The 13,232-nt window shown below is 42.8% G+C and overlaps 1 protein-coding gene across 3 annotated transcripts in view; it reads right to left on the bottom strand.

Moving 5' to 3' along the window:
• Amn1 (antagonist of mitotic exit network 1 homolog) overlaps nucleotides 1–13,232 on the bottom strand; it is a 32,179-nt gene that overhangs the window by 6,638 nt on the left and 12,309 nt on the right. For all 3 annotated transcript variants that reach the window (XM_045139573.1, XM_045139575.1, XM_012950097.2), the window contains exons 2-4: nucleotides 12,818–12,950; nucleotides 7,176–7,320; nucleotides 466–683 (exon numbers count right to left, since the gene is read on the bottom strand). In XM_045139573.1, coding sequence (XP_044995508.1) covers nucleotides 466–683; nucleotides 7,176–7,320; nucleotides 12,818–12,950 — 496 coding nt within the window. The remainder of the gene's footprint in view (nucleotides 1–465; nucleotides 684–7,175; nucleotides 7,321–12,817; nucleotides 12,951–13,232) is intronic.

Below are 13,232 nucleotides of genomic sequence, written 5' to 3'. Positions count from 1 at the left end.
CACATGCCTTTAATCCCAGCACTAGAGGGAGGCAGAGGTAGGAGGATTGTGAGACCCTACCTCGAGGGAAAAATAAAAAGGAATTAAGGCAAAATGTAAATTATATTAAAATTATTGATGACCAAAGCATAAAATGATTAACATTTTCAGTGTTTGCTTTTTTTTTTTTTTCCAAGGTAGGGTTTCAAATGCTCTGGCCCAGGCTGACCTGGAATTCACTGTGGAGTGTCAGGGTGGTCTCCGGCTCATGGCGATCCTCCTCTGCCTCCCAAGTGCTAGGATTAAAGGCCTGTGCCGCCATGCTTGGCCCTTTGGACTTTTTTTGGTTCTTAATTCACAAAGATCCTCCTACCTCAGTCCAGGACAAAAGGCATGTACCACCACACTTGGCTTTATTCTTGACTATGTGTGGTAGTAACTGGGACAACACGTAATCTGTATGTGTCAAATTTATATTTCATTTACCTGAGTTGCCGAAAAGTCAACACATTGCAAAAATGGGCAGTTTTTTCCTAGTGCTTGTAAGGACAAATCAGTAATACTTGAGCAGCCACCTAAGTCAACGATCCTTAGCAGTCGGCAGTTGAGTGCAAGAGCAAGGACTCCTTCGTCAGTGACACAGCCACAGCCCTTCAAAGAGAGCTCGCACAGCTCCGAACAGAACGAAGCCACCGCTTTTATTCCTAGGGGAAAGCACATTACTGCTAGTGAGCCAGGTGTGTGTCCAAGTGTGTGCATTACAAAAGCAAACTTTCCCTAAGAGAACTATGAGGGTAGAATTTCCTTGGGTAAGCATCAGATAGAGAAGAGACAACGTCTTCACCCCACCAGGAGACGCCATACACAGACAGGCTTACTGGACCCCTGCAGGAACAGCCACTAGGAGGCTTCTTTATGTGTTCATTTAAAATTTTTGTTTTGTTTTGTTCAGTTTTAATTTTTTTTAGAGAGAGACTTGGCACACCAGGGCCTCTAGCCAATCCAGATTCATGCAGCATCCTGTGCACATGTGTGACCTTATGTCACCTTGTGTGTCTGGCTTCCATGGGATCTAAAGAGTCAAACCTGGGTCTTCAGACTTCGCAGGCAAGTGCCTTAACCACCGAGCCACCTCTCTAGCCCTAGGAGGCTACTTCATAATGACTGCTTCAGTTCTTAAGGAAGCAGCCCTTACTCCTGACTTCTGTGTCTGACCTAAGAGTTTCACTCTTAGGTGACCTCTAGGGATATATGAAGGAAACATACAACTTGACAAAGAGCAGACCTAGTGTGGTGGTTTGAATGGATGTCCCCAATAGACTGAGGAGTCTTTTTGGTTTTTTTTTTCCCTAGATTGAGGAATTTTATTAAAGCTTCTTGGATTTCCAGTTACCAGGTTAGAGGTGGATTTGCATTCCAACCTAAAATATGCCAAGTACTTGAGTTCTGCCTGTGGTTTGGCTGCTGCTTTTGATCTGAGTAAGACATATTAAATGGATACTCTAACACTGCCAAGAGTGGGTAATGAAAAAGAAGAAAAACATTAACTTACTGAATTATAAAAATATTTTTCTAAAAGCCAGGTGTGGTGACACATGCCTTTAATCTCAGCACTAAGCAGGCAGAGGTGAGAGGATTGTGCACCACCACACCCAGTTAAAAATAGTTTTCTTGGGCTGGAGAGTAGGCTTAGTGGTTAAGGTATTTGCTTGCAAAATCAAAGGATCCTGGTTTGATTCCCTAGGACCGATGTGAGCCAGATGCTCAAGGGGGTACATGCATCTGGAGTTCATTTGCAGTGGCTGGCGGCCCTGATGCACCCATTCTTTCCCTTCCTCTTTCTCTCTCTCTCTCTCAAATAAATAAATAATTAAAAAATATTTTTCTTGAAAAAAAAAAGGGCTGGAGGAATTGCTTAGTGGTTAAGGTGTTTGCCTACAAAGCCAAAGGACCCAGGTTCAATTCCCCAGGACCCACTTAAGCCAGATGCACAAAGGGGCCACATGTGTCTGGAGTTCATTTGCAGTAGCTGGAGGCCCGGGCATGCCCATTCTCTCTCTCTTAAAAAAATATTTTTTGGGGGCTGGAGAGATGACTTAGTGGTTAAGGTGCTTGCCTGGAAAGCCAAAGAAACCAGGTTCAATTCCCCAGTACCCACATAAAGGCAAATAACAAGGTGATGCATGCAGCAGGAGTTCATCTGCAGCAGTTAGAGGGCTAGAGGCCCTGGTGCACTCATTTTCTCTTTGCCTGGTGTGATGGTGCACATCCTTAATTCCAACATGCAGGATTAAAGTTTGAGGCCAGCCTGGACTACAATTGCAGGTTAGCCTGGGCTAAAGCAGACCTACATTGAAAAACCAAAACAAAGAATTTTTTTAAAGGACATACTTTGCAAATTAAGCCTTAGTTATTTCTAGAACTAAAGACTAAGTGGGAAGACTGCAGAGGCCATCAGATGATCTGGATTCTGTGGCCCGAGACAAAGATTTGGAACTGAGCGTCTTTCAGCGCTGGGCTGAAGCTGCTCAGGGTGCTCCTTTGTGGAGACCTCCTGCTGTGGGAGCCAGAATGCCTCCGCTGTTGGGCTCTGCCACTTTACAGCGCATGGGTTTTTGGTTCCCAGAAGTGACCCAGGCTACCTGTCTCAGTTGCAAATGAATTACCATTTCCCAAATCATACGTCTGATCATTTTTTTTTTAATTTATTTATTTATTTATTTGAGAGCGACAGACACAGAGAGAAAGACAAACAGAGGGAAAGAGAGAATGGGCGCGCCAGGGCTTCCAGCCTCTGCAAACGAACTCCAGACGCGTGCGCCCCCTTGTGCATCTGGCTAACGTGGGACCTGGGGAACCAAGCCTCGAACCGGGGTCCTTAGGCTTCACAGGCAAGTGCTTAACCGCTAAGCCATCTCTCCAGCCCGTCTGATCATTTTTGTGAAGTAGCCCAGGCCCTCAAAGCAAGGTGGAATGCCCTGGAACAAGAACTACAGCGATCCCACTGCCCCAATTAAAAAAAAAACAAAAACAACAACAACAACAAAAAAAACAGTGCACACCTTTAATCCCAGCTCTCTGGAGCAGAGGTAGGACGATCACTATGAGCTTGAGGCCACACTGAGACTATGTTCCAGGTCAGCCTGGGCTAGAGTGAGACCCTACCTTGAAAAACCAAACAAAGAAAAAAAAATCCTAGGGGATGGAGAGATAGCTTAGCGTTTACGGAGCATGCCTGAGAAGCCTAAAGACCCAGGTTTGATTCTCCAGTTCCCACATAAGCCAGATATGCAAGGTGGCACATGCATCTGGAGTTCATTTGCAGTGGCTAGAGGCCCTGGCATGCCCATTCTCTCTCCCCCCCTCCCTCTCTCTGTCTCTAATAAATAAATGAAAATCTTAAAAAAAAAATCCTGGTCTGTAAAGGAAGCTGTTCTCCACTTGTCTGGTCAGAGTCCTACTCAGGCTTTGCCCAGTAAAATCCATCTCTACTGCTAAGCTGAATCTTTTCCTCTTGTTATTGGCCTTTTTTCCCTTGTGTTTTGTTTTCTTAAATTCCTTTTTTTGGGCTGGAGAGGCTCAGTGAATAAGGTGCTTGCCTGTAAAGGCTAAGGACCCAGGTTCCAGTCACCATGTCCCACGTAAACCAGATGTACATGGTGGCCATGGAGTTAGTTTGCAGTGGCTAGAGACTCTGGTGTGTCCATTCTCACTTCCCCCTCCCCGCTGCAACCCATCTCTCTGTCTCTAATAAATAAGTAAAATAAATCTTTAAAAAATTCCTTTTGTTGTTTTTTGAGGTAGGGTCTCTCTCTAACCCAGGCTAACCTAGAATTCACTATGTGGTCTCAGGATGGCCTCAAACTCATGGCAATCCTCCTACCTCTGCCTCCTGAGTGCTGGGATTGAAGGTGTGTGCCACCATGCCTGGCTGCCTATTTTAGGACAGATGTCAGAGGAAAATAAAGTTCAATTCCCAAGCCACCCACAATAAACTGGACACAAAAAGTGGCACAAGCATCTGCTGCACCCTCCCCACATGCAAAGAAATAAAATTAAAGAGAAACATCTTTTCAGCAAAAACAAGAGAGGGGGAAAAGGACAAATGGTAGAGAGAGCTAGGTACAACTCTGAGGAGCAGCCCACCAGTAACTCAGGCAGACCAAAGCCTGGCATCGCTGCCCTTGTTTCCGTCTCCTTTCCTCTGTCTGAAGGCACAAAGGTAAGTCATCGTCCAAAACCTGCAGACACTTTCAATTCCAGGAAGACCAAAACCTCACAGGACAACCACCACCTCCCCCAGAAGGGGGCAAGTACTCATGGAAGAGAAGGAAGCAGTTTATAGGCATCAGATTAGATCTCCCACTTTGAAAGGGGCTGCTCAATTATGCATAGCTCCTCTCCTGAGTCAGTCCTTTTCCTACTTAAACCTAAAGCCTGTGGCCATACTTCAAAGACAAACAGGTCATTACATCCTTTCATCTGGCTCTCTTCCAAATATGTACTGATTAAATCTCTCTTCTCTGCATTCATCGTTCTTCAGTTTTCCTTTTTCTTTCTTTCTCTCTTATTTTATTTTTTGTGCTAAGGTCTTACTCTAGCCCAGGCTGACCTGGAATTCACTATGTAGTCTCAGGGTGGCCTCAAACTCAGAGATTCTCCTATCGCTGCCTCTACACCTGGCTTGCTTGCTGGCAGGGTCTCACTCTATCCCTGATTTACCAGGCACTCTATAGTCCCAGGCTGGCCTTGAATTCACAGCAATCCTTCTATCTCTGCCTCCCTGCTACAGAAAACCTGGGCTCTAGTCATCAAGAAATCCAAAAATCACTGGAGAGGTAGAAAATTCATTTATTCACACTGGTGGGCTACAATAAGCTTCATGCTCTAAAACATCTTCTGCTTCCAATTATGCTAAGTCTGTGTCTTTCACAGGTTGTCTGGTAGGCAGTTCGATATGATGGTGGGTCTTTTGCATTATTGGTGTATATGGTTTGGGAGTGACCAAGACCATGTAAACCACTCTGAGGCAAAAATGAAAATTTTTATTCCAGGGCCCTCAAGGGAGAAGCACAGCCAACCTGAGTTTCCAGACAGTGGACTTTATAGGGCTTCTTCAGTTGGGGGAAGGTGAGGAAGGAAAAATAACTCATTTGTAAAGTTGAATAGAAAATTTCCTTTACAGGAGATCATTATTTTAGCCATTTAAAATAGCTAGGGTGTGGGCTGGAGAGATGCCTTAGCAGTTAAGTGCTTGCCTGTGAAGCCTAAGGACCCCGGTTCGAGGCTTGATTCCCCAGGACCCACATTAGCCATATGCATGGGGGGCGCATGTGTCTGGAGCTCGTTTGCAGTGGCTGGAAGCCTTGGCGTGCCCGTTCTCTCTCTTTCTCTCTCTCTCTGCCTCCTTCTTTCTGTTGCTGTCAAGTAAATTAATAAAAATAATAACAAAAAAATATTAAAAATAGCTAGGGTGTGACCCCAGCACAGTGACCAGGTGACAAGAGATAAAGGGGCAGGAAACCATGACCTGGAGGCATTGTTAGGCAAGGGATAATGGTTGGGTGGTTTCTTGAGAAATGTGTATAATCCACTTCCTTATGCCTCTGTGCCACTCTGGTGTCCCTGGTGACTCCATCTTGGGAGCCTGTCCCACCTAACATGGTGGGCTACAAGTTCCTAAGGCAATATGTTTCAGGGACATAGTCATGAAGTTCTTTAGTGATAAGCAGGTCACAAAACAGTAAGATGTTTGCTTAAAGGGTGAGTTAGGATTGTCTCTGATTATTAAAAATTTAAGCCAGGCATGGTGACACATACCTTTAATCCCAGCACTTGGGAGGCAGAGGTAGGAAGATCGCTGTGAGTTCAAGGCTACCGTGAGACTACAAAGTGAATTACAGGTCAGCCTGGGCTAGAGTGAAACCCTACTTTGAAAAGTCAAAAAAAGGAAAAAAAAAAAAAAAGTTTAACTAGCCATGTGTGGTGATGCACGCCTTTAATCCCAGCATTTGCAAGGCAGAGGTAGAAGGACCACTATGAGTTCCAGGCAAGCCTGAGACTATAGAGTGGATTCCAAGGCAACCTGGGCTAGAGGGAGACCCTATCTCAAAATAAAATAAAATAAAATAAAATAAAATAAAATAAAATAAAATAAAAGTTTAGGGCTGGAAGGATGGGTCAGCAGTTAAGGCACTTGCCTGCAGGGCCTAATGACCCAGGTTCAGTGGCCCCAGTGCCCACCTAAAGCTGGCTGCACAAGGTAATATGTGCATCTGGAGTTCTTTTGCACTAGTGTGCCCATTTTTTCCTCTCTGTCTCTTCCCCTCCTTGCAAATTAATAAATAAACATTTAAAAAATAAACAGTAAATCGGGCATGGTGGCGCATGCCTTTAATCCCAGAACTCAGGAGGCAGAGGTAGGAGGATCGTTGTGAGTTTGAGGCCACCCTGAGACTACAGAGTGACTTCTAGGTCAGCCTGGGCTAGCTGACCTACATACCTCAAAAAATAAAATAAAATAATAAAATAAAATAAGCAATAATTTAAAATCAGTTTGTGAGCTAGTCAGATGTTCTTGGGTGACGGCTATAATTCCATGATGGATAAGGGAATGTGATGGATAAGGAAATGTTATAAAGAAATGTTACCTGTAGTACGCAGGATATGGTCCCTTGCAAATGCTATCTTTATTCTGCAGAATACCAGGCCATCTGCTTGAATGAGATAACCACTATTGTTTTTTCTTTTCCATTGTAACTAGGCTTGTGACTGTTGTTACTTAGACTCCTTTAGCAATTTGTCCTTGTAAACCTTGACCAGACTAACTGGGGGCCGCCACCCACCTTTCTCCACCTGTCTAGCCAGAGCCCTACTCAGGGTTTCCCCAGTAAAGCCCATCTCTGCTTCTAAGTTGGGTCTCTTCTTCTTGTTACTGGCTTTTTTTTCCTTTTATTTCCTTTTCTTAAATTCTTTTTTAAAAATATAATTAACATATAGAATGAACTTCATTATAACATGTCCATAATATACATCACTTTCCCTTGTTCATATTCACGTCCTTTCTGCCTCTCTCCCCTCTGTCCTCCTATCTCACAAGCACCCTCATTCTCTTCTGACATATTTTCTCCTCTGCTCCAAATTATATTAGGCACTAGGCAAAAACTAGCCCAATTACTCAGTGATAACAAATATACCTTCTGAAGTTATGCAATCTCTGTTTTCTCTTGAGGATCTTAACTTTAATACCTTCAGTTTTCGGCAATTACACAGGTGCTGCAGAGCAGTATCTGAGATGTCACAGCTCTGTAGATAGAGTCTTTGGACTTCAGAATGTAAAATCTGTAACAAATACATAACTTTGAGAGACAACATTTTCTATACACATTTATTCCAGTCTTTGGACTTCAGAATGTAAAATCTGTAACAAATACATAACTTTGAGAGACAACATTTTCTATACATATTTATTCCAGTCAGTGCTTTGATGGCCACACAGGTAAATAACTGATGGGAAATCAAGCGAGGAATGCAGTTTCAACCATGAGGAGATGGACAGAGTGGGGGAACCAAATGGGCTTCGAGCCCGAGCTGCAGTGTGCAGTGCCCCAAGTCCTGACTGCTGAGCCGCCGCGCAGACTTAGGGCTCGCACGTCTGAGGAGTATGGCCACGGTACAAATGGCTATCTTCTGGCAGTTCTGACTGTCATGAGACCGGGCTGGTGTGGCTCTCTGATCAGCAGGTGTTTTTTCCAAGGATAAATCCTCATCCAGTGAAATGCCCTCAGCCAGCTCCAGGATCCACTGAGAAGTCAGGCTGTCCCTGCAAACCTCATGCCTTCAGAATGATCCATTTCCTTTGCTGTAACTAATATCTTCACTAGTTCTTAGCTGACTGAAAAAAATCACTCATGTTGCAAGTCAGACAGATGAGCAATATTGCTTTCTCACTAACCCTGAGGCAGATTCATGTCTCCCATGTAAGTTATGATAATAATTGCCTAAATTAAAGTTCAGGGATTTCATTGCCTTTGCTAGCCTGTTAAGTCTGATGGATGAGTGGAATGCAATGTTTTCCTATTGTGTCTGTCTCCATTGCTACCTTAACCTTTGAGTCAGATTGTACTCAGCTCTGTATATAGAGATGTTCCAAATCTGAGAATATTTAATCCAAAATTATAGTGCAGGTTTAACTTGACCTAGATTTGCCGATTTTTCTCCCCATACCCCTTTTGAGGCTAAAGAAGCCTACCAGCCATGATTACCAGGAACCCCGGATTATGAAAGGAATGAAGATGTGGCACCTGAGTTCTGGGAAAACATTTACCTTTTCCCAGAAAAGATGTGGACACTGCTCCCCTTATTAGCACTTCTCTCTTCCTCCCACATTATTCCTGTACCATATGTACAATCATTCCTCCTGCAGGAGAGAACCTCGTTTATCAACAAGTTTCCCTCCTCTTGACTCATCAGCCACTAAATAAAGCCTTTCCTTGTGGGGTGGAGCTATGGCTCAGCAGTTAAAGGTATTTGCTTACAAAGCCTAACTGCAAGTTTGATTCCCCAGTACCTACTTGTAAAGCCAGATGCACAGTGGCACATGCATCTGAAGTTCATTTGCAATGACAAGAGGCCTTGGTGTGTACATTTTCTCCCTCTTACTTCCCCTCTCTCTCTCCTTGAAAATAAATCAAAGTAAAAAATTTTAAGCCAGTGTGGTGGTGCACACCTTTAATCTCAGTACTTGGGAGGTAGAGGTATAAGGACTGCCATGAGTTCAAGGCCAGCCTGAGACCAAATTGTGAATTCCAGATCAGTCTGGGTTACAGCAACACCCTACCTTGAAAAACCAAAAATAAATAAGTAAAATTTTAAAAGAACTTTAAAGAAATTTAAAAGAATTTGAAAAGAAGCTGGGTTTGGTGTGTTATGGGGTCTGGTATCACACAAGTAAGCTCATCGACTCATAGAATGCGAGGCAAAGTTTTATTGGGTAAGAAAGAAAGGGAGAAAAAAAAAAAAAAGATAGTCGGTTATATCAGGTCTGCACCCCAGAGGGCATCTGAGGAGGACAGCAGCCGTGAATTGTTCAGAGTGTCAGCTTTTATTGGAAATAACCACACGATGTTAGAAAAAAAAAAAAACAGGATGGTATCACCAGTGAAGATACTCAACAGTGGACACTGCAAGCCTTATATTTGTCTAGCCAGGCCAAATGAGCCAACGGGTGCAACAGTGGCACATATATAAAGGTGGAAACCAACTGCCCTCTAATTGGACTGGAGGCCTGCTCCATGGGGGGAAATACATCCCTGATACTGAAAACTTAAAACAGGGGTAGTCATGAGCCCTAGGGGTGTAACGTCTGCTGCTGTCTGGCTAAATGTATATACTATGCTTATCAAACTGCCCATAAGCACTTATCTTAATGTTCATACCCTTATATTAATGCTACTCTCACTTTTGGTAGAGAATCTTCTCTTTTCAGATGACAGTGACTTTGGGACGACTTAGAAATTATCACGGTGCTACAAAGAAGTGACCACTGTGCTCAGTACTGTAATACCTTGAACACATCTTCCAAGGCTCAGGGTCTAATGTGGAAAAGGTGGTGGAAAGAATGTAAGAGCCAAAGGAAGGGTAGGACTCCTTACAACGTGCTCCTCCAAGACACAAAATGGCCTGGATATCCATGACCTCACAATGCCTGACACTACCTACGCAAGACCAATATGAGGAAAAGATCATGACATCAAAATAAAAAAGAGACTGACTGAGATGGAGAGGGGATATGATGGAGAATGGAGATTCAAAGGGGAAAGTGGGAGGAGGGAGGTTATTACCATGGGATATTTTTTATAATCATGGAAGTTGTTAATAAAAATTTTGAAAAAGAAAAAAAAAAAGAAATTGCCCAGCCATTATACCTTCCCTGCCTAGCAAATGCCCCAGGTCTAGATTTACTACTGCCCCCTCTCACCTGGTCACTTCTGGTCTCACCCTATGGCTAATGTAAAGAACAAGGGAATTCCTTCCCTTCCTTATCTTCCCCAATGGAAGAATCCACAAAGCCCACTATCTGTGACCCCAAGCTGACTGCTCCACTCCTTAGTTAGTCCTGGCAGCCTGTGTTTTTCCCAAATAAAAACTTTCATCTTTGCCTCAGAGTGGTCTCCATGGTCTTGGACACTCCTGAACCTTACACATTTCTCTCTCAGACATTGGTTATTATAAGTAAGATACTTCATTTTAGGATTTTAATATTACTTCCTCATTATAATTATCATCACTTTTACCTTACTTAGTATAATCCTTTCCAAATCCATCCATCTTCCTGCAAATTTCATAACTTCATTTTTCTTTACCTAAGAGTAAAACTCCATTGTATAAACGTCCCATACCTTCATTATTCACTCATCAGTTGAGGGACATCTAGGCTGGTTCCATTTCCCAGCTATTGTGAATTGAGTGGCAATAAATATGGTTGTGCAAGTATCTCTGAGATAATGAGTACTTAGGATATATGCCTAGGAATGCTATAGCTGGGTCATTTGGTAGATCTATTTTTAGCTGACTTAAGAACCTCCACACTGATTTCCACAATAGCTGGACCAGATTGCATTCCCACCAACAGTGTAGAAGGGTTCCTCTTTTTCCACATCCTTGCCAGCATTTATGGACATTTGTTTTCATGATGGTAGCCAATCTGACAAGAGTGAGATGGAATCTCAACATAGTTTTAATTTGCATTTCCCTGATGACTAGGGATGTAGAATATTTTTTTAGATGCTTATATGCCATCTGTATTTCTTCCTTTGAGAACTCTTTATTTAAGTTCCATAGCCCATTTTTTAATTGGCTTGTTTGATTTATTATTATTTATTTTTTGAGTTCTTTGTATATCCTAGATATTAATCCTCTATCAGATGTATAGCTGGCAAAGATTTTTTCCCATTCTGTAGGTTGCCTCTTTGCTTTATTCAGTGTCCATGTCCTTTGCTGTACAAAATCTTTGTAATTTCATGAGGTCTCAGTGGTTAATCTGTGGTTTTATTACCTGAGCAACTGGGGTTATATTCAGAAAGTCTTTGCCAAGACCAATATGTTGAAGGGTTTCCCCTACTTTTTCCTCTAGCAGTTAGTTTCAGGTCTGATAATTATCATCACTTTTAAAATATGTTTAGTTGAGCATATATATATTCATATTCACATACACATATGCATCAGGGCCTCCTGCCACTGCAAATGAACTACAGAGGCATGTGCCACTTTGTGCATTTGGTTTTATGTAGGTACTAAAGAATTGAACTCAGAGCATCATCCATTTTAAAATGATTTTTAAAATTTTTATGTATTACAGAGAGAGAGGAGGAGGAAAAGAGAGAGAATGGGCACACAAGGGCCTCTACTGACTCCAGATGCACGTGCCACCATGTACATCTGGCTTACATGGGTTTTGGGGAGCTGAACCTGGGTCCTTAGGCTTCGTAGGCAAGTATGTCAACCCCTAAGCCATCTCTCCAGCCCTGTTTTCTTTTCCTCCTCTCCTCCTTTTTCCTTTCCTTTCTTTTTCCTCCTTTCCTTCTTTCGTCTTTTTTTTTTTTTTTTTAGTAGGGTCTTGTTTTAGCCCAGAATGACCAGGAATTCACTATGTAGTCTCATGGTGGCCTCAATCTCACAGTAATGCTTCCACCTCTGCCTCCTGAGTGCTGGGATTAAAGCATGTACCATCATGCCTGGTGAAGATCTTAGAAAATTGTTTGTTTGTTTTAGTAGGGTCTCACTCTAACCTGGGCTAACTTGGAACTAACTCTGTAGTCCCAGGCTGGCCTGGAACTCACAGCAACCCTCCCACCTCTGCCTCCCAAGTGCTGGGATTAAAGGAGTGTGCCACCATGCCAGGCAAGATCACTTTAAATTTGAGGACAGCCTGGGCTACAGAGTGAGTTCCAGGCCAGCCTGGGCTAAAATGAAATCCTACTTCAAAAAAAAAATGGCCAGGCATGGTGGCATAGGCCTTTAATTCCAGCACTTGGGAGGTAGAGATAAGAGGATGATTGCTGTGAGTTCAAGGCCAGTCTGGAACTACAGAGTAAGTTTCAAGTCAGCCAGGGCTAGAATGACACTCTCATAAGAAAGGAAAAAATTCAGTTAAGTTGACTGGAAGGATTAGAGAGATGGTATAGTGGTTAAGGCGCTTGCCTGAAAAGCCTAAGGGCCCAGGTCTGGTTCCCCAGAACTCCCGTAACCAGATGTTCATTGTGGGGCATGAGTCTGGAGTTTGTTAGCGGTGGTTAGAAGCCCTGGCACTCTCATTCTCTCTTCCTCATAAATAAAAATACATACATACATACATACATACATACATATGTATTAAAAACAACCACTTCCAGGTCAGCCTGGACTAGAGTGAAACCCTACCTCGAAAAACAAAACAAAACGATGACAACCAAAACATGGCCTCAAGAGATGGCTTAATGGCTCAAGCACTTTCCTGTGAGGACCAAGAACCCAGGTTCAATTCCCCAGAACCCACATAAGCCAGATGCACATAGTGGCACATGTGTCTTGAGTTTGTCTGCAGTGGCTGGTAGCTCTGGCATGCCCATTTTTTCTTCTCTCTCTGTCTCTCATAACTAATAAAAATAAAATATTACCATGGAAAGCAAGATGCACAAAATGGTGCATATATCTGGAGCTCATTTGCAGTTGTACGTGTTCTGGTGTGCCTGTTCTCTCTGTCTCTCTTTCTACCTGATATAAATACTTTTTAAATTAAATATTTAAAAAAGCATACATATGACACTTCTGTACTTGTTTTAAAGTTACATATACTCACCTCACTTATATTTGAGTCTGTTATTTGGCCCCGCATGCTCATTATTTTAATGAGTCTATCTTTGATGTTGGGAGGCAAAGGCTTAATTTCTGAAATGTATCTGGAAATATTAACTTCAAGGCACCGAAGACATCTGGAATACAGACAGAGTATAGTAAATTACACTGCACTTATGCTGGGTACTAACAGTAGTCAAGGTTACTTGTTAGCACTTAGCCCCTGTATGTACGTATGTATGTATTTATGTATTTGAGAGACAGAGAGGGAAGAAGGGAAGGAGATGTGTATACCAGAGCCTCCAGGTACCTCAAAGGAACACCAAATGCATGCACCACCTTGTGCATCTGGCTTACATGGGTACTGGGGAATCAAGGTACTATGAAAAACCAAAAAGGAAAAAAAGAAAAAAGAAATT

Source organism: Jaculus jaculus, chromosome 22 (genome assembly GCF_020740685.1).
Source record: "Jaculus jaculus isolate mJacJac1 chromosome 22, mJacJac1.mat.Y.cur, whole genome shotgun sequence".
NCBI classification, from domain to species: domain Eukaryota; kingdom Metazoa; phylum Chordata; class Mammalia; order Rodentia; family Dipodidae; genus Jaculus; species Jaculus jaculus.
Note: the sequence above shows the minus strand (reverse complement) of the source record. Positions and strands in the feature narration are given on the sequence as shown.